Source organism: Cylas formicarius, unplaced genomic scaffold, assembly GCF_029955315.1.
Source record: "Cylas formicarius isolate icCylForm1 unplaced genomic scaffold, icCylForm1.1 PGA_scaffold_7__23_contigs__length_41026272, whole genome shotgun sequence".
Lineage (NCBI taxonomy): Eukaryota > Metazoa > Arthropoda > Insecta > Coleoptera > Brentidae > Cylas > Cylas formicarius.
In genome coordinates, this window is record NW_026844352.1 from 24,125,289 (window position 1) to 24,150,933 (window position 25,645).

General features: G+C 32.0%; 1 protein-coding gene across 3 annotated transcripts in view; it reads right to left on the minus strand.

Annotated features, from left to right (window-relative positions):
* Window positions 1-25,645, minus strand: part of LOC132704897 (uncharacterized) — a 63,829-nt gene that overhangs the window by 35,733 nt on the left and 2,451 nt on the right. For all 3 annotated transcript variants that reach the window (XM_060675212.1, XM_060675211.1, XM_060675210.1), the window contains exon 2: window positions 5,002-5,137. In XM_060675212.1, the coding sequence (XP_060531195.1) occupies window positions 5,002-5,137 (136 nt within the window). The remainder of the gene's footprint in view (window positions 1-5,001; window positions 5,138-25,645) is intronic.

Here is a 25,645-nt window from a genome sequence, read left to right on the forward strand (position 1 = left end):
AATAATGATTTTTTTTTAAATAATGATACTTATTAATTAACCTAAGAATAATTAATATCTCAATTGTCTGAAGGTCTCTATTATCTACAAATTAGTGTAACACCATCATTGCCATTCATTTTCAACTTATATATTTCAACACAATGTAACTTTTAAGTTGTTCACCCTGAAACAATTTTTTTCGAAAACAAGATTAAATTATATTTTTTACAATGCCTTGCATTTGATTGCGGTTATAACTCAACAAATTTATTTTCGTTTTCAAATTATTCAGGAAGAGCTTATAATTGAATTCGTGAGTGATATATTTCAAAAATATACGATTGGGTTGTTCTCTCTATCTATTGAGCTAGATATTTTAAGTTTATTCTCTTTTTTTTAGTTATCGTATAAATGTAGATGTAAATATGTTGTCCTTGTCTAATTCGAATAAGTGGCTTTTCTAAAGGCCCGCTTACCATATTACTTCAAAATTATCCATTGCTGAGTCTTTTGCAAGGTCGATGATTTTATTTACACGCATTGTAAATAGCCGCACTGTTCAAGGATTGATACCGGTAGGAAAATTACCACGTTATCGCTATTTGGTGTTGTAAATATCATAACTCGCGGTTAACACCTCCGCATTAAGTATTTGTCAACGATTGGAAATTGTTTTGTTTATTACTTTGTTTAAAATATGTCTCGTTTTCTTTTTGGAGTGAAATTTAGAATTAGAAATATTTCGAAGGATTTTGTTCAAAACACAAACTGATAGAAAGTGAACTGTTTGTTATCAGTCGCAATGAATGTCATTCTATTCGTTCTTTTATAAGATGAACAATATCGCTATAAATATGAAAGCTCGTACGACACTGGCGAATGTTATACTACTTGTCATGATATTCACCATTGTTCTGTAATAACTTATGAACAAAATCGTCATTGATATCTAATAAAATTTGTACTGAGCAATTATTTGCATTGTCTAAATTAATTTGCTTTTCCTTGCGTATAATACGTGAAACAATGCATTTCCAAGCCACGTAAATACGTAACCGAATTGTCAAATGCGTTTACACCATACCGGATATCCTCATTGTTCAAATGTAGAACTATTATGCGCTTAATAAAATGGAACGGCATCGTATAAACGCTGAGACAACGTAGAAAATAACCACTTGGTAGCTGCTAATTTGTACTTACCCACCCCACAACAGCATGTCTTTTAAAAACATAATATATCACATAATATACTAAACTAACACACCATTTTATTACACGAGCTTAAGTTATTCGTACCGACTTGTCAGGTCGAAGACAGATTGTTAAATTTGGCAATTTTCTTTCCAGAGTTATACATGCGACATCTAGAGCGCCCCAGGGGTCACATCTTCGTCTACTCTTTTTCGATGTATGTTTGAATGTCATTCACGAATGTTTTACCAACTGCTCTTATAGAGGATCTTGAATTGCATTTGAGATGCTTGGCTTCATTATCTCCTGATGAGTATCCGAGAATTAAACAACATTTCAGTCTTAAGAACTTTATATTGAGCATTAGTAAGCCTCCATCTGAAGTATGCCTCTGATGTGCGGTCTTCCCTTTATGGTGCACATTGCGTGTGTCCTTTGGGTTTTGAACACAAGTTTTTGAAGCATATAAACTGACCATTCTTGATAATTATTAAGAAGCGACACTACTTGCTTGGCTGAAGCTAGGTAATAGACGAGAAAGAAAGTTAGGTATCTCCTTATAATTCCTGGATATTCAGTTAATAAAAAAATAATGTGGGTTGCGTTATTTATGATTATCAGAGGGCGTTAAAAAATATACAGGTTTGCATTTAAGATTTCAGAGAAATAAATAGATAAAAAAAGAAAAAACATCGAATCTGAGATTTAGTTGAGCAGCGAAAAAGGAAAATTCTCCTATTCCAAAGAGTTTCAACTACCAGAGCAACTGGCATCTTCCTTATTTACTTAACATTGCCAGTTATTATTTTTTATGTTCGTTTTGGTTTTCTCTTTTTTTGAATATTCCCATTATTATATTTATTTTTCGACTCGGGGGGTTATTTGTTCTGAAGTTTGTTTCGTTTTATTTTTAACTTACTGGAAATTGTGAATTTGGCATTTTGTAATTGGGATATATAAATAAATAAAAAAATAATATGAAGGTTTGCATAATTATTTTAATTTTTATATGCATCCCTTTGTACATAACACCTTCCTTTTTTATCATAACGAAGGGGTGGGGGGTCATCTAACGTAAGGCACCCTAAGATGTGGTGGATAGCGCCGGATTCCTACTGGCCAAAAACCAGGCATAACCCCAAATTAATGGCATTATTAAGTCTTATTTTCATTCCCCGTATATCAAATTCTAGTGCCTTCAAGATCCTTGTTATGGTCACCAGTATTGATTCGATTTTTTCAGAAGCCAGTTGGGCGTGTTCTTTTTTTTATCCAGTTTGAGCAATCCGATTTGCGCTCTAGATGGGCCTTTTTCAATCTTCATTATGTCATCTGCAAATCTGAAAACAGTAGTGCCTGTTAGTGGTTCAATTTCTAGGAGCTCATTATACAGGTTGGCCCCATCTCGGACTCCTGAGGAACATCGCTTGCGATTTCCACCGCTTTAGTTAATGATTATCATCTCCCTTTCGAAAAGGTAACTGGTTATCAACGTTATTAGATTGATCATTGATCATTGATCGCCGTCTTCCTACACCTTTGAAGGATTGACTGGCAAGATGCACTATATTCAATGCTTTTTTAACATTCAGCGTAATTACTGTTGATATTTCCTAATTTGAGTATTGATAAAATTGGTTATGAGAAACATATCAACAAAAAGCAAACAGTCACACAGATCACACCAGAAACTAAGCATAATAAGTAATAATAAAGAAGCAATTAAACAAAAGAAATACTAAAAATTATAATACAATTCACTAAATAAGAGAATATTGCGACCTTGCTTGAACGTAGTACTTTGTATCATACTATTTGACATCACGATAAATACTATTGTTCCTATAATATATCATGTTTTCGTAGAGTATTTATACCTGATCTTTATGTCAAAAACTATATTCGTTATATATAGTTTTGTTTTTTCTTGAAGTTCAATTTATATTTTTAATTTTAATTTAGATTGAATTGTAACAAGTTGATAATTTGATAAATTAATTTTGGTTGGAAGCGTACACGTTATTTAAATCTAGGTGTCTAGGTCAAATAGATATTGTAATATTATAACTTATTATTATGCTTTGAAACTGAAATATTGTAATATTGTAATATTTCAAATAAAACAAAACTGCACGTGTAATATGAATTTTAATATTTTGAAATTTTTGTAATATTATCTATTTTCTAATAAATCGAACTAGTTAGCAAAATAAACAAAAAAGAAAGTTAGCCAAGTCGGTTTAATTTAAAGGGACGATATTAATTTATCTCTTTATATAAACACTGGATATCTATTTAATAAAAAAATAACAGTATGAGTTACGAATTAAAAACGTCGTTACTTTTATATTACAATCAGGGCTTTCAATTTAATTTTTCAAATAAACTTCCACTTGCTAACGTTTCGCCAATTATAATGTTGGCTTCTTCAGAGCTTGACTGAAACTGCCTCGCATTTTACTCTGTACCTGCGTATATATTGTTTATTGAACTAAATGAGGGGCATAAACATCGTCTCGAATGACTGATATTGGTGACAGGTTGGACAGGTTAAAATTGTTAGGTTGCTTATAGATTTCTATAGATTCTCGGATTTTTCGGTGGTAGAAGAATTGATTACATGCAAAAATTTTAGTTTTATCGAATAAAACTTTATGTCTGGTTTCTTGATTGTGTTCAGCAACTGCTGATGAGTTTATTTGTCTCAGTCCTAAGGCTCTTTTCATGTTCTTTGATCCTAGTTGATATTTTTCGTCTGGTCTCTCCAATGTATTCTTTGCCGCATATGCATACAATGCTATAAACTCCTGGCATCTCAAATGGAATTTTGTCTTTAACAGATCAAAGATGTTGACATATTTTTGGAGAAGTGGTAAATCTGGTTTTGACGTTATATTTCGTAATAACTTTTAATATGGTCAGTGATGTTTTGCATGTAAGGAAGAACAACAGTCGCACATGTGGGATTGCTTTCGGCTTCTTTGCTATTATAAGGTGTGGTGAAGAGTATTTTGTGATGGAACGCTTAATATCTTTAAAGTGGAGGTTATTAGAGAGAAGAGCAGAAGTAAGGTGTTTTAATTCTGGGTTCAATAACTCGGACTTAGATAGTTTTACGGCTCTGTAAACAAGAAAGTTGATAACCGGGGGTGATGAGATTATGCATTAAGGTATAGGTCTGTATGCGTAGGTTTTCTGTAAACACAATGACCCAATGTTAGGTGTGATTTTCTATTGGTAAGAATATCTATGAATGGGAGGTTATTATTAGTTTCTAATTCAATTTTAAAACGTATGTTAGAGTGTATAGAGTTTAAATGTCTAAGAGAATCTACTAGGGATTCTTGACCAGTATCATCGACGTAGCGTTTTCATAATTTTGGATTTAGATAGAAGGTGTCGAGAGCTTTCTTTTCAAAGAGCCCATAGCTGTTTCCGAAGATTGGCGAGTTCCACTCAACATCAACGCAAGCGGAATTCATAAGTTTTGTAGAAAGTTTTCGGATTTGTTATTAATGTAATTTAAAGTATAAGAAAGGGTTAAATTTAACGGGTTGTATTTAAGATTTCGGAGAAATAATTAATAAATAATTTTTCAAAGAAAATAATATTTACAAAATAGAATAAATAAATTAAGAATTAATAAAAAATTAGAGAAAAAAGTTTGAATTTGATATTTCGTTAAGCAGCAAAGAAAAGTTCTTCTATCCGTTGAAAATATTGATTTTGATATTCTTTTGTTCTGCTTGATGTATTGCAAAATTGCCAGTAGCGTTGCCATTTTCCGGTATATACATACAGTATATTTAATTGCAGCAGACTTACCTAAATAAGGTTGTTTGTAACGATGAAATGCTTGTTGTAAAATGAGTATTGCCATACGTTGGGAGTACTTCGCGCAGTATGTATTCCTCGATGAACTGCAATGATCTTCCCGACGCGGCATAGTCGCAAAATACAACTGAAATTGAAAATACGCGATTAGTTTATATGTATATAGGAGTTCAAATTGATTTGATTAAAGAGTAAATTTCGTGATTTTTTAATCGTTTGCGTCTGTGTGGGTTAAATGAAATTGGCAACGGCGGCCTAGCGGCAGCGGACAATATCAAAAATAGATTGGAATTAATTGTCCCGGAACGCATTATTCGATTTTGATAATCCGCAATATGTATGTCGTTATAAAATAAGTAAATGATCACAAAGAATGCAGTTTCGAGTTTATGTACTGTATTAAATTAATAATACGTAGTCGCAAAAATTAAAGGTTAACAGACGATAAAATTCCTGCTTCTCGATTATAATACTTTATGTATTTTAAGTTTGTTTTCGTTGCAAAGGCCATATCGTAGGTGTATATTGAACAATAAATTTAATGTGCGAGGTGGACTTAAGACAGTCCAAGTACATGAGCAGTGTAGCAAATATTTATTGCAAATCGGAACGTGCACTATACAGGGGGTCGGAAACAAGTTCGAATTCGCGGCGGTTTATATGAATATGCCCAAAAGACGCTCACTACAAAGGAATTGAAGATCGTTTTTCTAACGAAATAAATGTGTAGCAGTATTATTGAATTTTTCAGAACATGTTACCAAATTTCAAAGATTTTTAACTAATAAACTCCCTCAAATAATATTACGAAAGTACAGAAAGGCTTGCAAAAGTAAAATATAGGTTTCAGTTTAATAAGGCAATTTCTTGAGGTCAGAATTTCCGACTTTCTGGAAAATATGACACAATCTTGGAAAAGTAAGTCAAAATCTCGAACATAAGTTTCTCGAAAAGGTCAGTGGCAATCAAAATATCAGATATACCGGGTGATTAAAGAATGGACAATCTCAAAACTGGAGGTAATAGACACCGAAATATTATAATTTTCTGATTAATTGAGAAAGTTTTTATAATATACAATAGAAATTGGCAGTTTTGGATTTTTCCACAAAATAATTACGAATTTGAAACTTATTTGGGTGCTGACTCTATAGAGCGCTATGTTCACTTTTTTTCATCTGTTGAGTTATTTAAAACATGATAAATATCTGAAACAATAAAATAAAAAACTAACATTTAACCACAGTCATTTTGGTAATAGTAGTAAAAACACTTCAAACCAAATGTTGGAATTTAATAATATTTTGTGGCCTAGTACCTGCAGTTTGCCCATTCTTTGTGAATCACCCTTTATATCTGATGTTTCGATTCGCTCTTACAAGGGAAATTCTGCAAAATATAAACAATGTTCGAAGTTCTTCTAGATTCAACACTGAAACATTGTCTTCCACATTAAAATTCATCAATTAAAGAATTGATTGTAGATTAACTATTCATTTAGATCTTTAAATTCACCTCCCAAAATATTTCAATATATCTATATAACTAAAACCAACGTATGTTTTTCTTTAATTAATTAATAATTGTCTCGAATACGGCCATGTTTATTGTTTACCATCACTTTGATACTTTGAGAGTGTGATATTTGATTTTTGTAACACAATATAACGATAACAGCGAGATAGCGTTTATTATTTAGAGGCCAATCGAAGAAAGCAACGGAAATTTTCAAAATCCCGAACTTATGATTCCCTAATCAATTTACTTACGTTTTTAAAAGTCGAAAAGGGAAAAAAAGATTACTGTAATTTAGGCGCGATGCAATAATGCAAATTTTACTAGCGTCTCCAAATTGTTTTCCTTTTCGTATTTATTACATTTTCTCCCAATTTGGAACAAAATTTTCGAAATATAAGGTTGAAAAGTGACTTTGATGTCCTTTCAGATTCAGTCTTTTAAACATTGGTGTCTTCGCCGTGAAATAATTTTAATTAGAGGTTAAAAAAATTTAAGTCAATTTTAAGCTTTAAATTTTTCGCTGGAATGTGTAGGAACTAAATTAACATTACCCAAGGACTAAACCTTTAAAGTTTCAACGTGCCAAACCAAATGTGGCTCGTTAATGTTCACATAAAACAGATATATACAATTCCTTTATGAGTACATTGGAACAACAGCTTCGACGATTTCAAATGTGCTTATACCTAATATATCACAAGTACATTCTTGTTGGCCGAAAATATATACTGCGCAATATACGACTTGTAAATATATAACTAAAATTTGCAAGGTTTTCATGTTCTTGGCTCGCTCAAAAGTTTCGTAAAGAATTTTGCCTGTTATTTTCGGTGACGTTTAAAGTTTCAACCGACATATAATGTGTTTCAATTACATTATATTCCATTTTGTTTTCCTTTTGTGACCAAAAAAATTGCACCCCTCTTATGATAAAAAAGTAAGTCCAAAGATCTATGCATCTGTGATTTGGCGGCAATAAAAAAAATGTGTTTGTTTTAAAATTTCAAGATAATGTTAAATGAGTTTATTATGATGCTCTATTTGTAAACAATGCCAATCAAAATGCTTACACGTGTCGCAAAAAAAACCGAATGAGAGTTTATTTCCCTTATCTAAGCGATTTGGTTTTGTACTTAATAAAACGAGATTAACGAATTAAGTTAAGAGTTACGGAAAGTTTCGCTAAAAATTTTATTGATATATCATTTCAACTCTTATACAAAAAATATTTAACTTTAATATTAAAAGAAGGATAGTAGTGGGTATGGAACACTCCTAACGGAGTGGTACATTTGACCTACCACAGGCGCCACCTTCAAGCGGGTCGATATTATACCAACTTCCGGCCGCTCGACTAAAAGTAGTTAAACACTGCCGCCATCTCAGGACGACGCAGTCCATCAACACTTTTCTAACGAATAGCGGATTACGAGTTAGCCCTCTTCAATCTTATTAAATCAATAGTGATCGCGACAATCCCCCAATACTCGATAGAAAGAATTCTTTAGGATATATTAGTCTTTCCTGTACCGCGCGTTCAATTTATCTTGATAACATTTTAATTGGCTGTAACTTTTTTGTTTTTAGAGATATATTCGTAGCCACGTTTTTTTCCAAGTGACGTATAAAAGAAAACACTTTCAATTTTCTGACATATAAGCCTTCATCATATATTTTTTAATGGAACACCGTGTATCTTATATATCTTTATATTTTAGTACACTCGTTTTTGACACATCGGCAAAAATAGGAATTTTTTATATAATTTCAAAGACTGACTTGACTGACAAATAAAAATATGTTTATGTAACATCATTGATAGTTAAATTATTGTGCAAATTATTATTATTTAAATAGTTTTCCGTCAATTTAGCATTCGTGAAAAGAGTGATATGCTTCAAGTATACTTTCTGAATGTTAAAAGTACAGCTCGTCGTCAGTATATTAGACTTTATCCAGAGCGCCGAGCTCCATCAAAACAGATATGTCCAAATTTTCTTAACATGTAATATCGCATGGAATGGATAGGGAGCGGCGAAACTATGGATTGGCCAACCAACAGGCCCGACTTAACTTTAATGGATTTTTTCTTTTGGGGACACAAAAAATCACGTGCACAGTCAATCAGTTAAGAGTAAATCCGGAAACGTTTCTAAATTCAAAACATCATACGATTAGGGTGTATGAGAAACATGTTCAGGAAAATCGTGAATAGGATAGTTAAAGAAGTTTTACTTTAGTGTGTCTTGTCATTTTTAGTGTTTTTGTTCTATTTTAGTTTATATATTTATATTATATAAAAATTTCCTATTTTTGCCGATTTGTCAAAAACGAATGGACTAAAATATGGAGAGTATTACATCATTGTAATCGGAATAAGATATTCTATTAATCACATATATAATATACTGAGTGTGATATGACAGAAAATTGATAGTTTTTTGTTTTAAACGTTACTTGGAAAAAAACTTGGCTACTGGCCCTACATTTTGTTTTTTTGTTTACCTTGATAGGATGAAAATTAAGCTACAAGTTTTTCAATAACAACTAACTTTCTTGGTTCCGATTCTCATACCAAGGTTACTCCCTAAGCATTTCTCTAGACTTCTCGGCTATCATTCGCCAAGATTCGTTTCGTCGGTCGGGCACGCATAATTACACTCCACGTGTTAAAAACATTGAAACAACTTTCAAGAAAATGCCAACCTAACCAAAAATCGTTTTTTATTTTGACTGATGTTTGTTAATTCGTTTTTGCACATTTTTTAGTTTAATTTAATGTAATTTAATTAAAATTAGCATAAAATATAGAACAGAATAACCGCATTCTCATGAAACCTCTTAGGACATAAAACCTTAAATTACATATGTATGTGTTTTGAGACATTTATTGCATAAGGAGGAGAATCGACGGCGGATTTCAAATCTAAAAATTGCAAAAAAGTAATAAGAGGTAGAAGTGGTATATTTAATCTGCAAAAGAGGATAGATTCATTAAATTGTTTCGGCTAAATAAGGAGCTAGTTCTCAATTTATTTAACGAATTGCTCCCACACATGGAAAATAGTAACAGGAATTCAAGGATTCCAAAGCAAACAAGAACTGATTGTGCAACAACTGTCTAATCAGTGGATCTGTTTTCTCCAAACTGAACAAGGTGTAAAAAGGGGCTATTCCTAGGAATTATTGGCTGTATAGATAGAACTCATATAGCAATCATCACACCGCATATGCTATGTCAGCAGAAAAGGATTTCATTCCAAAAAAAAACATCTCAAGGAAACTATTTAAAAAAACCAATAACACAGAAAATAAAACTACAATATTGCAGGAACAAGAAGTAATTTAACGTTTTACATAACACAAAACCATTACATAATAGTATATGCAGACACTTTTAAATTTAAAAAAATATTTTGACTCCAACCTTTTCAGTAATTGTGAAAACAAATTATTGTGTGTTTCTTAATTTTGAGATTATTCGAATAAATTAGTAAAATAATCGACGCTCCAAACAAACCAAATATATAAATATGCAACGGGACGATTTTTAGACCTCTTAGCCATCTTTTGCCTTGAAGTTCCATCGAACATATCCGAAAGTCCCACCCCAGTTGCCTATTCTGCGACTATGGCGTAGATTTACACTAATGAGAAAATGAGAGCAGCCGTATTCAAAATTACCCACGAACATCTGCATCGACGTCTCTCTTATTTCGAAACTAAATTAGAACTGCGAATTTTTTTTTCGCCGTCCCGTCAATCATAATTTGGCATTTCGAGAAACACATAAGTAACGGTTCAACGAACCACACTCCTTCGTGGACTCGTTTTGGGTCAAGGATGTCGAGGAGGATTTTAGTTTGCCATTTTTTTTAATTTCGCCTTTCAATCAAGTTGGCATGGGTGCGCTGTATTAATCTAAATATGCAAATATGGGCGGTCTTAATGATATGATAGCATTTATTTGAACTGAACATATATTGGACCAGCGCAAACAAGTGCGAAGATCAAATTGGAATTATTATATTATTATGTATTATAAACGTTCACTAAACTCAAACTCAAATTAGTTTCAAACTATAAATTACCCAGTACACCGCAAAAACATATTCGTCATTTCCATTGTTGTTCTAATAAATTCTCACAGCTTGCGTTTCCCAGAAAATATTACTGAGACTGCCTGCCGACATGCCAATTAAAAATTGAAACATCCTCTAATTAAAATAATGTTAGCAAATTTAAATTGACTGCGGTAATAACCGTGGTCAAAGCTATTGAATTCGCAGTATTTGCTGATTCAATTAAAATGAAAGAAATTATATTTATTTTTTTTTTTTGCTTTATTTATAAATATACTGTGTTGTCCAAGATTACCATTTTCTTAAAATTTTTAATGCCCCAAAATTTGTAGGTTTTGATAACTTACAGATAATCTTGAGACTAGTTTAACTAGCTTTAATTTACCTCGTGTATGATAATTATGAATTGCACTGAAGATGTTTGCGTTATTTTGTTTTTCATAAAGCAAAAGCAAAAGAGAAGTTTTTAATGATATTTTGACCACAGTGGGTATTACTGTTTTCTGTATTTTCAGCAGTGTTTATTTCACTAGATGTGCCTCAGTAAACTATTCTGCATGCTACAATCGACTGTACAAGTGCCAAATATAAAAGCACTCCAGTTTTATTCCTAAGAAATTAGCAATTTTTACATATGATATATATAACATTGCAAAATTTTTGCTCAGAAATACTAATATTAATAAATGTTAGATATCGGTGCTCCAAATACAGGGTGATGAGTAGTCTATAAAATAGAGATATTATATAGTTGAGTATTCCTCATACGCTGATTTCGTAGTTTAAGTTTCATTCTGAATTTTCTCACTAATTGAGAATGTTTTTATAGTATAATCGAGTGTATAAAAATTGGCGGTTTTAGCTTGATAATTACTTTGAAACTTCTTTGGACTTTGTTCCTAGATGCTGCTAGTTTCACCACATTGTTTAAATAAATCGCATCGAAATCGAATATGATGCAAATCAATTTTATTTAAATTTCATTTCTTTGTTGAGCCCGCCTAACTCTCTTGCTCTTTTACTTAATTGCATTTACAAATCGACTGGTAATTTTTCTGTTTTTTAAATAAATACTCAAAGATGAAGAGATTGCCCGCTCCATGAATCACCCTGTATAGTCTTTATGCATCGAACGTCGAGCGCCTCAAAATATCCATTCACTGCACTGATATTCATGTGATATCCACCACTTTTTTTCTACCAACTCAGCTTTTGAGTTAGGGCACATAGCGTAGTCGCTAGGTGCTAAGTAAATTTTAGCTAATGCAACGCTTGACAACACGAAAGTAACAGAAGTCCAATTTAGGTCTAAATTTACTACAGCCAAACAGAAACAAAAAATATTCATGATATGTTATTCATGTTAAGTAGTAAAATGGGTGACCGAATAGATCGTAAATATTACAAGGGAATGAGAATAAAGAAGGGAAATAATAGAAACGATCACGAACATACCGTATTTAGTGATGACGTCAGCACTTTGCGTGCAAACGTATACGTTACTGCATATCGATCGCTGTGCTCTTGTGTGTTTAATCTAGTGAACGTTGTTTTGATCACGTCACGGTAGTTAGACGAATTTATGAGGTAAACTATCTGCTCTCCAATATCGAAAAATTTTCAGAGAAATATTTCTGGGTAGCTGTGTCACTGTGTAAATCGGAGTTAAAGTGTACCGTAGGAAGGCATTGGAGGGAATTATAAACAATTCCGGCTAATTTTTTGTCTTGTGTTGTTTGTTCTCACTGAATTCTCAAGAATATATTTCATCATATTTTTTATTTAATATAATTTGTCATTCAGAGAGAACCTACAATATATCAGCTAAATTTCAGTACCGTCTCATGTCAATTTCTAAACTTTATCTATAAATACTTAAATTATTTTGTCGCAAAAAATGATTTAAACTAATTATGTCATAAATTTTTATTTCTATGATCAAACTAAAAAAAAACACTTTCTAGGTCAACGATTTAAGTTAACACTGAATTCCGGTTCAATACCTTTTGTCTTTAAAATTTAATGAATTTTTGAATTAGTAGGAGTCGATAAAATAGTGCAAAAACTTTATACGAAAATTTGAAATTTATTTCTCAATCTTGGCGTTTTGAAGTTGTAGTAAAATTTCTTCGGGCTTTTATTTTCACAGTAAAATAGATAATAGGAGAATAATTTTAACTAAAAATGCAACAGTTACAAAACCACAGTTCATTTTAAATTGATGCAAATATCTTGAAGGGCTGCAAAATGTTGCCAGTGTTGAACATAGCGGGATTTTCTTCGATACACTATTTATAGAATAACATTGTTATATATTCAAAAGTGTGGTCAAATTATAATTTTAACTCTACATATGTTAACATATTGTCTTGGTAATATTTCGATAAACATTGTTTTTTTTAACAGCGATATGGTCTTTTATTGTTTAATATGGCGAATAAATGTTTACTCCATTATAGAAGAGTTTGAACCACAACTTCACCTGATTTTACTTACTTTTTAAAAGAAAAGTGACTTTTTCAAAGTGAAAATGTGTTTTTGAATATTGATGTCTCACACACTAATAGCAAAAATTTCACAATATGGTTTTGTAGTATCTATAAAAGTGTCTGTGTTTACACACCCCAATTAATTATTGCTCCCCTAGAGAATTATTTTGTCCCACCTTGCTTGATTACCATGTTTAGGCAACACTAAATGCCTATATGCATATATTAGCATATTCACAACGGAAATTTTATGAATGACTGATGTGATCTCCTCTAATTCGACGTTGTTTACCCAGCAAAATTTGCTGGGTAAACGCAAGATTTTAAGAATTTTTTTTGTTTTTAGTAAAGGTTTACAAAATTTAACTATCAGCTACGGTATTTACTAGAACAATTTTTTAGCGCGGAAAAGTATTATGTTTATAAATAATCACTTATGTTGTGTTGGATGGGTTCCAATAACAACATGAGTTATTTTTGCTAAACATTTACCAACGTAAAATTTTAGTCTGATTATATACGATGTTTCATCAGTAATCTTCAACTCAATATGGTCAATAGTATATTAAGCAATAAGTGCGGTAAACGGCATTTGACTCACTAGTTTATTTGACACGAGCGGAACAAGTTTTTAATAAACAAGTGAGTTAAAAAGTTTACCGAACGTGTTGCATGCTATACTTTTTCTATATTAAAAAACAGTAGTAGTAGAAATTAAGGGCGCTTTCAGATATCCTAAGGTTCTTCTTTGAAACTTAGTTTATTAAAAAAGAGTCTAATGAAGAGAGGAAGTATATCTACTTAAAATTTTGTGAAACTGCCATTTTTCTTTTAAAGAAAACACCAAGTAATCCAGTAATTTTAGTTGTTTTGTCTGGCTTAAAATACTACCAGGTAATATAAGAAGAGTCGATTATTTAAAATGGAACAGGGCCTTTCAACTAACTTTGAAAAGCTATGCGCACTTTCATAGCAAAGTATTTTTGCAGGACTCATGTATTATTATATTGAATGTAAAGCTATTGTTAGTTAACTACAGAAATAAGAAAATAAGAATTAACAGCCAAGGCTTCCTTTACGTGAGCTGAAAGATTTAAATTGAGCCACTTCCGTCATTATCCATTTGCAGCGACCCAGGTCGTTAACTTCTTCGCTTACGAAAATAGAATATCGATTCTTTCCTTTCAAAATAGATCTGTGCATCAAATTTTAATATCTACGCGGCTAATAAATAATACAGATGGATTACATAATCTACGCTCATATTCCACAAAACGGCTTTCACTTTACAATGGTTAGTTTGGATTAAAAATAATTATCGTCCAATGGCAAAGATGCCTATATTTTCCTGCACTTGGTTGCAAAATAAAGTCAGACTTAATGTTGACAGTACTTTAGAAACATAAAATTTGTCGCTATTAAGCTTTTTCAATTTGTCATTTGCGTTTTCAACTCCGTTTGCAGTGTTACTTCGCCATTTCTTAAACTGGAGACGTATAGTCTATAAGATTTTGCTGAAACCCACCCAACTTTGTTTTTCTATTCGCGAAACAAACAAAACCACTCACCGATTTGATTAGGCAAATTGGTATTGCTTATTTTAAAATATTAAATAATTCATGACGCATTATTGTTTATCGTTCGACTAAACAATAGGGAAAAGAATATTTTGCGACAACATTCACATTCATAAAAGTAAACACTTATTAAATGAGATGCTTAAACAATGACGATGATGTTTCATATAAAGTATCTGAAGGAGCTCAATATACACGAAAGAGAAGAGTTAAGCACTGTTTTGTATTCACATTGTGATGAAGTTTGATGTTCCTTGCCCTTCTCATACTGAGGCAACAAAAATTAAAAATAATATTGGAATAGCATTTGGAACGGACTTCTTCCTATGCCGTTCTTCTAACAGCCGCTTATGACCAAAATGGCGTGTATCAAACTTATTGCATAATATACTATTATAATATCATTTTGCCGACATTTTTAACATGTATTTAAAAAGTTTTTTGCTTATACAGCACAAATCTTTGTGTGCGACCAAACATTATTGAGGTGAATATGCTATCATCTTGCTAGACCAGTTTTATCAGATTACTTCCTAATCAGCTTGTTTTTGTTTGCATTCTGCCAAAAATGCGATGAATTACGTTGACGTATGTACCTAACTACCAAACGAAGCAGTCACGTCCCAGAAAATCACTATTATAAATAATGATTATCATTGTCAGTAGAGAAGACACATTTATAATTGTGATATGTTTGCAAAAACTTAACGGAATTTTAAGTAATTTCGAAATAACAATATTTATTTCACTATTTCATTCTCCACTAATAAAATCTAGTTGTTTACAGGCACGCAGTTAACACGATTGACGCAAATATTATTTATATTAGTGTAAGTCCAGGCTCGGTCACCATATGTTCGAGAAAATTGTTAACCTACAACGATGACATTTTGTTTGACATTATGCAGTAGTTTACAGTCCCCATTTGCGAAAATCATATATCCAAATTTTATGCAGTTTTTACTAAAAGATAATATAATATACCTGAACATTTTCGCAGACAATAGCAGACCCGGCGAGAAGGATCCTTATTTTCTTATCTAATTAAAAGCGTTTCTTTGAAAGCCACTCGCGTCTGATTTGTGTATCGATATATTTTGTAACACTTTTTAACAATTGCTATGCAAAAAACTTCCACCCTCAAATTTATATTATTGAGATATTTGTAAATGGACAACGCATACAAAATTCAATACAAAAAAACTGTAGCAATAGTATAACAGGTTTTTTTTTCAAAAATACCAAAAATTTTGTAGCTTGGTAGGATTTTGCAAAATGAAAAAAAGCCTTAAAATATCAACAAGCATCTACTCTCCTTCAACATTGAAATCTAGCTCCTCCACGTCCATCTACATCTTCAGCTACACGTTTATAGGATTTTAAGTTGCTACAAAAAGGCAGAGCATCTTCCGATATAAGATGCATCATGTCGTTTAGTTCTTAAGATTCTCTTCAGAGATTGGTGGACTAATGGTTCTGGGTGGTCTTCTTCTTAGACTTTTTTTTATATTTATTGCCTGGTATTCATGGGCAAAATTATTTTCGTTAACTAAGATTATAAACAGGTCATTCCTTTTTGTCGTTGAGAAAAATAGAGTTTAGCGGGAAAATGTGTGTTTTTTTCAGTCAGAGATTACATTTGAAGGTACACGAATGGCAAACTTTAATTTCCAATAACTTTTTAATTTTTATTACGAAGGAAAAAAACCGTTTTGTTTAATAAAATATTACTTAGATATTCGAAAAAAGAGTTATACACATGGAACCAAAATAATGTTCCTACCCACTAAGCTTAAGAGTCGGTTTAAGACAACCAACTCGATAATTTACTTAGAAACGGATCGAGACATCAATATCAGTAAAAAATCAACATATTGCATATGTATTAATCTGAAATGACTCATGCCAAAAATACCCTGATCTGCTTTCTTTGTTGTACTTTTTATAGTGGTTAAGTTTTTTAAAACTTCCCCCGCTATAATACATGTAACATACAAAATAAAACGCGTGCGCCCATGAAATGTTTTCCTGTTTTAGGAATTTGCTTAACACGCGATTCGTTTTCATGGTTACAGCGTGCACGATACTATCTGCTTTAATACAATTTACGCTTACTGCCTCCACGTGTAGCCAGTTCCCGTAGAGAATTTATCGTGGATTCTCTTTTGTCCGGATTGGACCTTGACCTGAAAATCCATTTCATCCGAGGAATGTTTAATTTTCCGTCCGTGCTCGTAACGGTTAAAACAAAATTAAATTATGCACAGCTTATAAGCAGCATTTAAAATGTTAGCCCTATATAGTAGAGGATCCCACTGTACAATGTTAAGGTTAATTTTAATAAAAATTATTTAATTATTTTTTTTTATTTCCCACTTGTTACTCTTATAAAAAATAAATTTAGTAAATATCTATAGTAAATAAAATGTAGAATAGCCCCCACACTTGATTGCCAGCATATTTCCTGTCAATAATAAGTGGCAACCGGGTGTAAAACATTTAAATTAATTTAATGACTTACCCAAATTCTTATACCCAAAAAACTACATACGCAACTGTAGCTTTTTTTGTTGCGAATACAATGCTATATGATTGCCATATTGCTATATGATTGAAAATGGGAGCAACAGTGAGCGTTAAGTATTTTATAATGTAAGACAGAGAAGGATTACAGCAGCTGCGCAGTAACCTCTGTAAGAAAAGAGAAAGGTGAGTGTTTAGTTCGCTGTGTAATAGAAAAAGATAAGTATATTCTCCCACTTTGAGTTGTTTAGAGCATGCTGGAGAGACCACGTTTTTAATATATTTGTTTTATGTGTAATACGTTGAAAATTTACATTAAAAAATGAAAAAGTGTTTTTTGTGTAGTGAAGACTGTAAAATTATTGGCTTTGACGAACAATTTTTTAGAAACTGTTATTTAAAAATACTGTTCCGTAAAAAATGTGGGTTCAAGTATGGTGAGGTTACTTTAACCAAAGACTCATGTCGTAATTTAGGATATCATAGATTATGTTATGAAGTATTAAAAAAAATACCATGATCAATTCGTCGAATTTGTCGCAAATTATGAAGTAAGTACGTTAACCAGTAGACGAGATAAATAATTGTATAGGTTAAACACAGTCACCAGATTGAAAATATTGTAAATATGTTTTTCCATTAACAAAACATAATTTTTATTGATAAAGAAAAAATATTTTCTTGTTAAAGAAACTGGTAATAGGAATTTCTCAAAATTATTTTGTAATTTTTTTTTCATTTTAATGATAGTAAGTTTTGGAGTGCATTTTAATAGTAATTCCATACTGTAGTCTGATCCTGGCGTTTAATTATGCACAGCATTTATTGTCATAAAAACGTAATATCTTAAAATTAAAAACATTTTTTTATCACTTTTCGCTCACTGTTGCTCCCTATTTTCAAATAAAATTATCATTATTCTTAACAGATTTTAAAGCTACAATTCCATATGCAATTTTTTGGGTATAAGAATGAGGGTAAGTCATTAAATTAATTTAAATCTTTTACACCCGGTTGCCCCGTATTATTGACCGGAAAAATGCTGGTAATCAGTTATTTACTATAGATTTTTACAAAATTTATTTGCTATAAGAATTACAGGTGGGAAATAAAAAATAAATAAATATTTTTTTATTAAACATAGCCTTGACAGGATATGGACTGCAATCAGTCGGGGACTTATTTGTTAATAAATTTCATTATTAAAAAAGTATATTTCATGCAATGACATATTTTTTACAGTGGGATCTTAGACTAACAGCACATCTAGATCTAGATAAGTCACGTGAACACAACGACGGATTATGGAAACCATTAATCATTTAAATTGTTTTTTTCACTTCAATTTGATGGTAGATGGTACATGGTTGCAGGCCAAACTAGCACCCAGGGACGGAAAATATACTTAGATGGTTTTGATAGTAGTTATCGAACAGTTTTCATCAATCCCACGGTAGCTCCATCCCGCGTAGTTGCTAAATTTCAGCATTTCGGCCGACAAATTTTGACCAATTTTTGATTTTGATTGTCAATTAACCACAAAAAAAAACATGTACGGTCTTAACCTATCCTTACTTAATGGAATTACAACGGAGAATAGTGACCCAAGAGGTAGTGCCCCTATTACATTCTATTAACATAAATGTTCCAAAACTGGTGTTACACCGTAAAACTAACAAAAATAATACAATATAGGTTTAAACGTGCGCAATTAGATGGCGCTATTCAAAAATAAGTTTAAAGTTAATACTAGAACAATGCCGCATACACAATCTGTCAGCGGCCATGTCGGTTGTTGAATACCGTCAATGTCATTGGTTAAAAACGAAATTAAATTTATTTCATAGTTACTTCACATATTATCGACCTAGGCTAGATTCCCTGCCATAGTAGCCGTATGGTTTTAACCTATATTTTTTAATAGAATTACATCAATGCATTTCATTATCGTAGCTCTCACGAGATACCTGGTATTTACTGACAATTGTAAAAAAAATGAAACAAGAAAGATTAATGCCGAATAAAAATATCTGATGATTTCGTATATCTTAAATATATTAAAGAAATGGAATCAAATTAAAAAAAAAAACATTTCCTACATTATAAAAAGGATGGATTATATATTTGACAAACCATATCAATGTCTACTTGAAATCTTAGAAGAAACATTGAAACATTTGGCGAACAAAGTAAAAATATTAGATATTTTTAAATTTAAATCAGCTAACTTATTTTAGAGTTATATAAGACGACTTAAACATTAGATAACTGGGTTCTTTACAAGGCAGACTTTTTGGATCGGAGGATTTTCGATTCGCATTTTGTTTTCTTTTTTTTTTTTGCTCGCTTTCACTTGAAATTTTTTTCTTTAATCATTTTAGAATAATGATATAATGAAAATCTTAGTTTTAGTTTCCTTTTTTATAGTAGCATGCGATTCACACAGGCTGTCAGTCTATTGATTACAAACAAATAAACAGAAAAGCCTCAAATATGAGTGGCCACGTCTATCAGTTATTGGACAAGAGGTTTTCGTTACCTCTCTTAGAAACCTGAAAGGAATCCGGTTGAACAGCTCTTCCGATATGTATCTCCTCCAGTTGGTTAAGGTCTTCCATGATTATTGAGATTGTTGGCCGAATATTAATTTAGTAGCAATAATATCGTAAATAAAGCACAAAAGGAAAACAAAAACAAAATTCTAGGTTATAATCTTGGCTTTTTTGAAGTAAAAAATTCTTTTTGTTTTATTCATTTTAACACTTTTAGCTATTTACCCACAACATTTATATTCCTTGAAATTCAATAATAGTGACCCCGTATGTCTAGTATGTCGATCGTAGTAGACGCGTTTTAAGCTTTAAGTAAGCAATGCCGTTCAGAGCGATTCGAAGAACAAAAACTAGTTGACGTAACGGTCGCCCCGGAAAATACAAGGAAATCCTATTCGACGACCACAACCGAATGACACATTTACGGAGTCTATCGAGGAGCCTTGAAGCCTATAAACGTTTATCGTTTCTAGAGAAAGCCTGCGGTGCATCGAATCTCGTTGCATTTATGCAATTTATGACGCAAATCCTTCTCATCGCTGTTAGCGTCCGATTGAACAATTATCGTTTTATTAAACTAGCGCAAAAAACGCAACGGCGGAGGCAAACCGACTTATTTATAACGCAACAGGAACACTTAAATGTCTATGCATTCGAAAACGTTTTCCCGTATGGTCTGTTCATAGATATAAGAAAGTGGCCAATTGCTTTTGAATGGGATTATGCAAGGGTGGTCATCAATAGAAAATAATTTTATACCTACCTGTGTTTAAGATTCTTTGGTTTGGTATACTACTTAGTTTAAGTTTATTAGTAATCATTCTTATTTCGTGTGTAATACAGCGTGTGTTGAATCGTGTGCGAATTATGCAAAATACGTGCGAGTCTAGTGTATCTAATCTAATCTCCCCCCAAATGTAGAAAACACTATTCTATTGAGACTAAGGAAGTTATAAACAATGTTTATTTGACTCTCAAACGGCCACATTGACGAAAATTCCAACACCAACTGTATGGAAAATTGTGAATAATCCCATTTCAGCGAGGAAAAAAAGAAGCGATGCTGACATGAAAGTGATCAAGATATAATGCGGCGTAAAATTTACCAGTTATACGAGGAACAAAGCGTGCCTACATTAGATATCTTAATTAGGAGGCTTGAAAAAAAAGAAACCGGTGTTAAATGTGGCAGAACTACCTTATGGAAGTGTATTCAACACATGGGTTTTAGATTTAAAAAAATTGACAAAAGGCAAGTTTTAATGGAATCTTTGAGAATTCGGAAATGGCTGGAATATCTAGAAAAAATTTTGATTTACAGAGAACAACAAAGGCCAATTATTTACTTGGATGAAACCTGGTTCGACACTTTTGATACCCCGGAAAAAAGTTGGGTTGACCCAACTGATAAGTGTAAAACAGATTTAGATTTAAAAATAAATACATACATAAATAAATATTGTTTAGTATTTTTCCTAACAAAACCCCAAATAATTAAATTATAAGCAAAGTACGGACCTGTTCGGCCATTCTTCATTCTTACAGCTTGCCCGGGTCTTTCCTTAATTCGTATCAGTTAGTCACTTTTTATATCCATGAACGGACATTACCTAGTATTTTATCACAGTTGGCAAATTAACTGATGCGTTCCTATAATTTTGGGAACTAGTAGTGTGCCAACCAGGCACACATTTTTTTTTTCACCTTAGAACAAGATTATTTCAGCCCGTGATTAAACATAAGTAATATATTCCCTTGCTTTCTGTTGTTTCAAAAAACATGCCCCATTATCTTCAAATTTGGTAACGTCATTTATAATAATTAGAGACTAATTTCGCTAGATTACAATTGTACAGTCCAGTGCCGTCCCGGGAGGTATCGTATTCAATAGATTATCAATTTTTGTTATTTACTTTGAATAAGCCAAAAGTATACTTTTCCCAAAGTTTGTCGTTTTGACTTTTGAAATAACCTGCCGATAAAGATTAAATATATATTATGCAGATTTATGTATAATAAAATCACATTAGTGCTAAAAGAAAATACGAGGAAACTAAATATATACAAATTGTCAATAGTTACCTAAATAAGAACATTTTTATTCTAAATCTATATCTATTTTACTCTCAGGACTCTGTTAGCGAATCCAATCACGCAAATGCGGGTCCCTCCATCATTCCGCAGGATCAACTTTGGGGGGTTAATCTGCAGCCACTGGCCTTTGATGAAATTCTCCTTCAAAAAATGATGTCATAAGTATGAAGATTTTAATGCTCTCAATATGTTCCGGTTGGATGATATTTTCCATCACGTCTAGATTTTTCAATATATATATTTTTTAAATATTATAAATTTGGGTTTTTTTAATTCATTTCATGCGTTAACATTTTAAACAGTGTATATAGATACAAAATAGGTTTGATTGATAAAAGATAAGATAAAAACGGAAAGTGCCGAATGTGATTTTTATGGTATTACATATGCGCTTGCGCAGTATTTGCTGCGACTTTACAACAGATAGTTGAAAACTTGTCTTAATTGTTTACGTTCTGTATCAAATATTTTAGTAAGTTTTGCATAAAGTTCATATTCTCTATATTTTTGTTAAATATTTTATGTGTAGTTCACGGATCTTTTCATGAACAGAGCCAATAAATATAAAATAGCAATTTGAAAATTTTTCTAAAATACGTTTTATTTAATTTTGGGTTATAGAATGCCGGGAACTTGAAAGAACTCTATAGACTGTTTTTGTTACATTTATATTGAATTTACTCCAAAAATGCAGCGAAATGTCCTAACCGACCTTGTTAAAACAGCTTATCAGCTTTATTTTGTATTTCCTATCGATGAGAGGGATAAAAGTAGGCTGCCAAAAATATGCTGTAACAGTTGCTCACAAACGTTGAGAGGCTGGCATGAAGAAAGTCACCAATCTATTTACATTGCCAATGCTTTGGAGGGAATCTCAGAATCATGAAAATGATTGTTATTTCTGCATGACATCAACACGAAGAGATGGAGAATAAAATACTTCCGGTCTACTATCTCAATCGAGTTTTATTTCTGCCTGTACATTTTCACCTTCATTCACTTTATCTAGATCTTTAAGTCTTTAAACAATGTGAGTTAAATAATCTTGTTAGAGACTTCGGGCTATCAAAATCTAAAGCACAATTATTCGGATGAACATTAAAACAATGGAATTTGTGGGATAAAAGTACAAGAGTCTGATATTTTGGCACAAGACAAGAAGATTTCACGAGTTACTTGTCGAAAGAAGATGATTTAGGAAATTGTAATGATGCTGCTGGGCTTCTTCAAAAACTTAGTTTTCCAGAAAATTCTGATGAATGAAGACTTTGTATTGCTGCCTCAAAGATGAGTTTGAAAGCCGTTTCACTCCATAATGGTAATAAATACCCATCAGTGCCCGTTGCACATGCAACAAACATGAAAGAAAATTATGCAAATCTGGAGGTACTTGAAAAAATAAAATATTCTCAATTCTCAATATTTGTGCTGATTTAAAAGTTGTCGCTATACTTACTGGATTACAAGGTATAATACTGGTGTATCCTACCAGTATTATATGCGAGTGGGACAGCCGCGAAAAAGAAAACCATTACAAAGTTCAAACTTGATCACAAAGAAAAAGCTTGATTCCTGGACTCAAAAATATATCTCATGAACCTTTAGCGCCAAATGACAAAATTTTTCTGCCTCCACTTCACATAATGTTGGGACTCATAAAAACTTAAAACTTTGGGAAACCTATGAACAAGGATGGTGCAGACTTTCAATATCTCAAAACTTTCATGGAAGAATGGATGGAAGTTGAACAAGGCAGAAAAAAGAACTTGGGTACGACAAATCATTCGAGAGCTTTTTTTTGCTCCACGCAGAAACACTTAAACTGACAGCGGATAATGAAAGCAAGAGTCTGGAACTGATAACGTCACTGTTTAACAAAATATATAGTTCGGGAAATATATCTATAGGAAATGCGAACTTCAAATAGAGGAAAGTCAATTTGAATTCCGAAACAGACTAAAACTAACATTTGCCTTTTCGAAAACGACCATTGATGTAGGTAAATGTTAATGGGAGCAAGTAGACTTAATAAAATACCTGGGGGCCAATATGAATAGCGTAACCTGGATAAATGTTGTTGAGAATTGAGCAGGCGAAAAAAACATTCCTGAGCAGCACTTTTTATAAGATCCGACTTAAGTCTTGAGCTCTGCCTTGCTTCATGGATGCGAGAGCTGAACAGTCGATGCTCAAGCAGAAAAGACGTTAGAAGCTTTCGAGATGCATATATACAGAAGAATAATGCGGGTTTGATGGGTACAAAAATCACCAATATTGAAGTTCTAAATGGCATGCACAAGTCTCGCGATTTATTGGACACAATAAAACAGAGAAACAAAGTACAAAGGAAAATATCGATAGGAAAATGTCAAAGGACTCAGGAGGTCGTTTAACCGCTCGTCAATAGAAATATTTCGGGCTGCAGTTTCCCGCACCCCAATAGCCATTTGGACCGCCAACCGTCGCAAGGAAAGCAGTGCATAGTAAAAAGAAGAACCGACCGGTTATTCTTTAATGCAAAATGAATGTACACCGTGTGCCAAATAAAACGACCCACTATACGATCTGGAAACCCATGAGATACGAAAAAAAGTTTCGTACAAAAGTTTCTTGGACTCTACTGAAGATTTAAAATATTATAATTTTGTTGTTGAAACACGCTGCATATATCGACATTTTGTATTAAAATAAAGGTCACTTTCCTAAGAAATTCCTATTCCAATATTGAAATGTTTAGGTAGAAATTGAAGTTATGTGTTTTTTTTCATATGTTGATTGCCCCATACCTACTGATCTAAGTATTGCAACGAAAATTTAATCACAGTCTATGGAGATGATGCAGTACTCAATCAGTTTCACAGAGGCGCCTCAGCTTATACAGGGTGTCCCAATTAGGTAGCGCCGTTTTGGCGAATTCAATTAACAAAATCTCAAGATTTTCAAATGGAACACACCATATTTTTATTCAGATATCAATTCTAGGATAAAAAATCAGGTAAATTTGTAATTTATATTATATTTACATTTTTTTTACTTTTTGAGATATTCGAGGTTTAAGATAACAATCAAGCTAGATAATTAACTAATAAATGTTTCTTTAAATATGAATTCTGAAGTTTTATTAAACCTGTTAAAATGTGTAGTATAGAGTCGATTTTTCTCAAAATCAGCAGATATTAATATATTGTTAGCAATAGGTTTTATTCCTATATATGTATTATATTTTTTAAAAAAGTAGGATAATGTCTTTGCTATTTAAAAAAATGCCTAATATTGTCACAATGACTTAAGAATTTATACGGTTGTTATCTTAAACCTCGAATATCTCAAAAAGTAATTAAAATTTAAATACAAGTTAATTATCTAGCTTGATTGTTATCTTAAACCTCGAATATCTCAAAAAGTAAAAAAAATGTAAATATAATATAAATTACGAACTTACCTGATTTTTTATCCTAGAATTGATATCTGAATAAAAATATGGTGTCTTCCATTTGAAAATCTTGAGATTTTGTTAATTGAATTCGCCAAAACGGCGCTACCTAATTGGGACACCCTGTATAAGCTGAGGCGCCTCTGTGAAACTGATTGAGTAGTGCATCATCTCCTCAGTCTGTGGTTAAATTTTCGTTGCAATAGCTGGATTAGTAGCGTCATAACACAATTTTATATGGGGTAATCAAAATATGATAAAAAACTATGCAAAATTCGAATAGGAATTTTTTTAAGAAAGTGAGTTTTATTTTAACCAAGGATTACAAAAATGTTGAAATATATAGAGTATTCCATTTAAAATAACA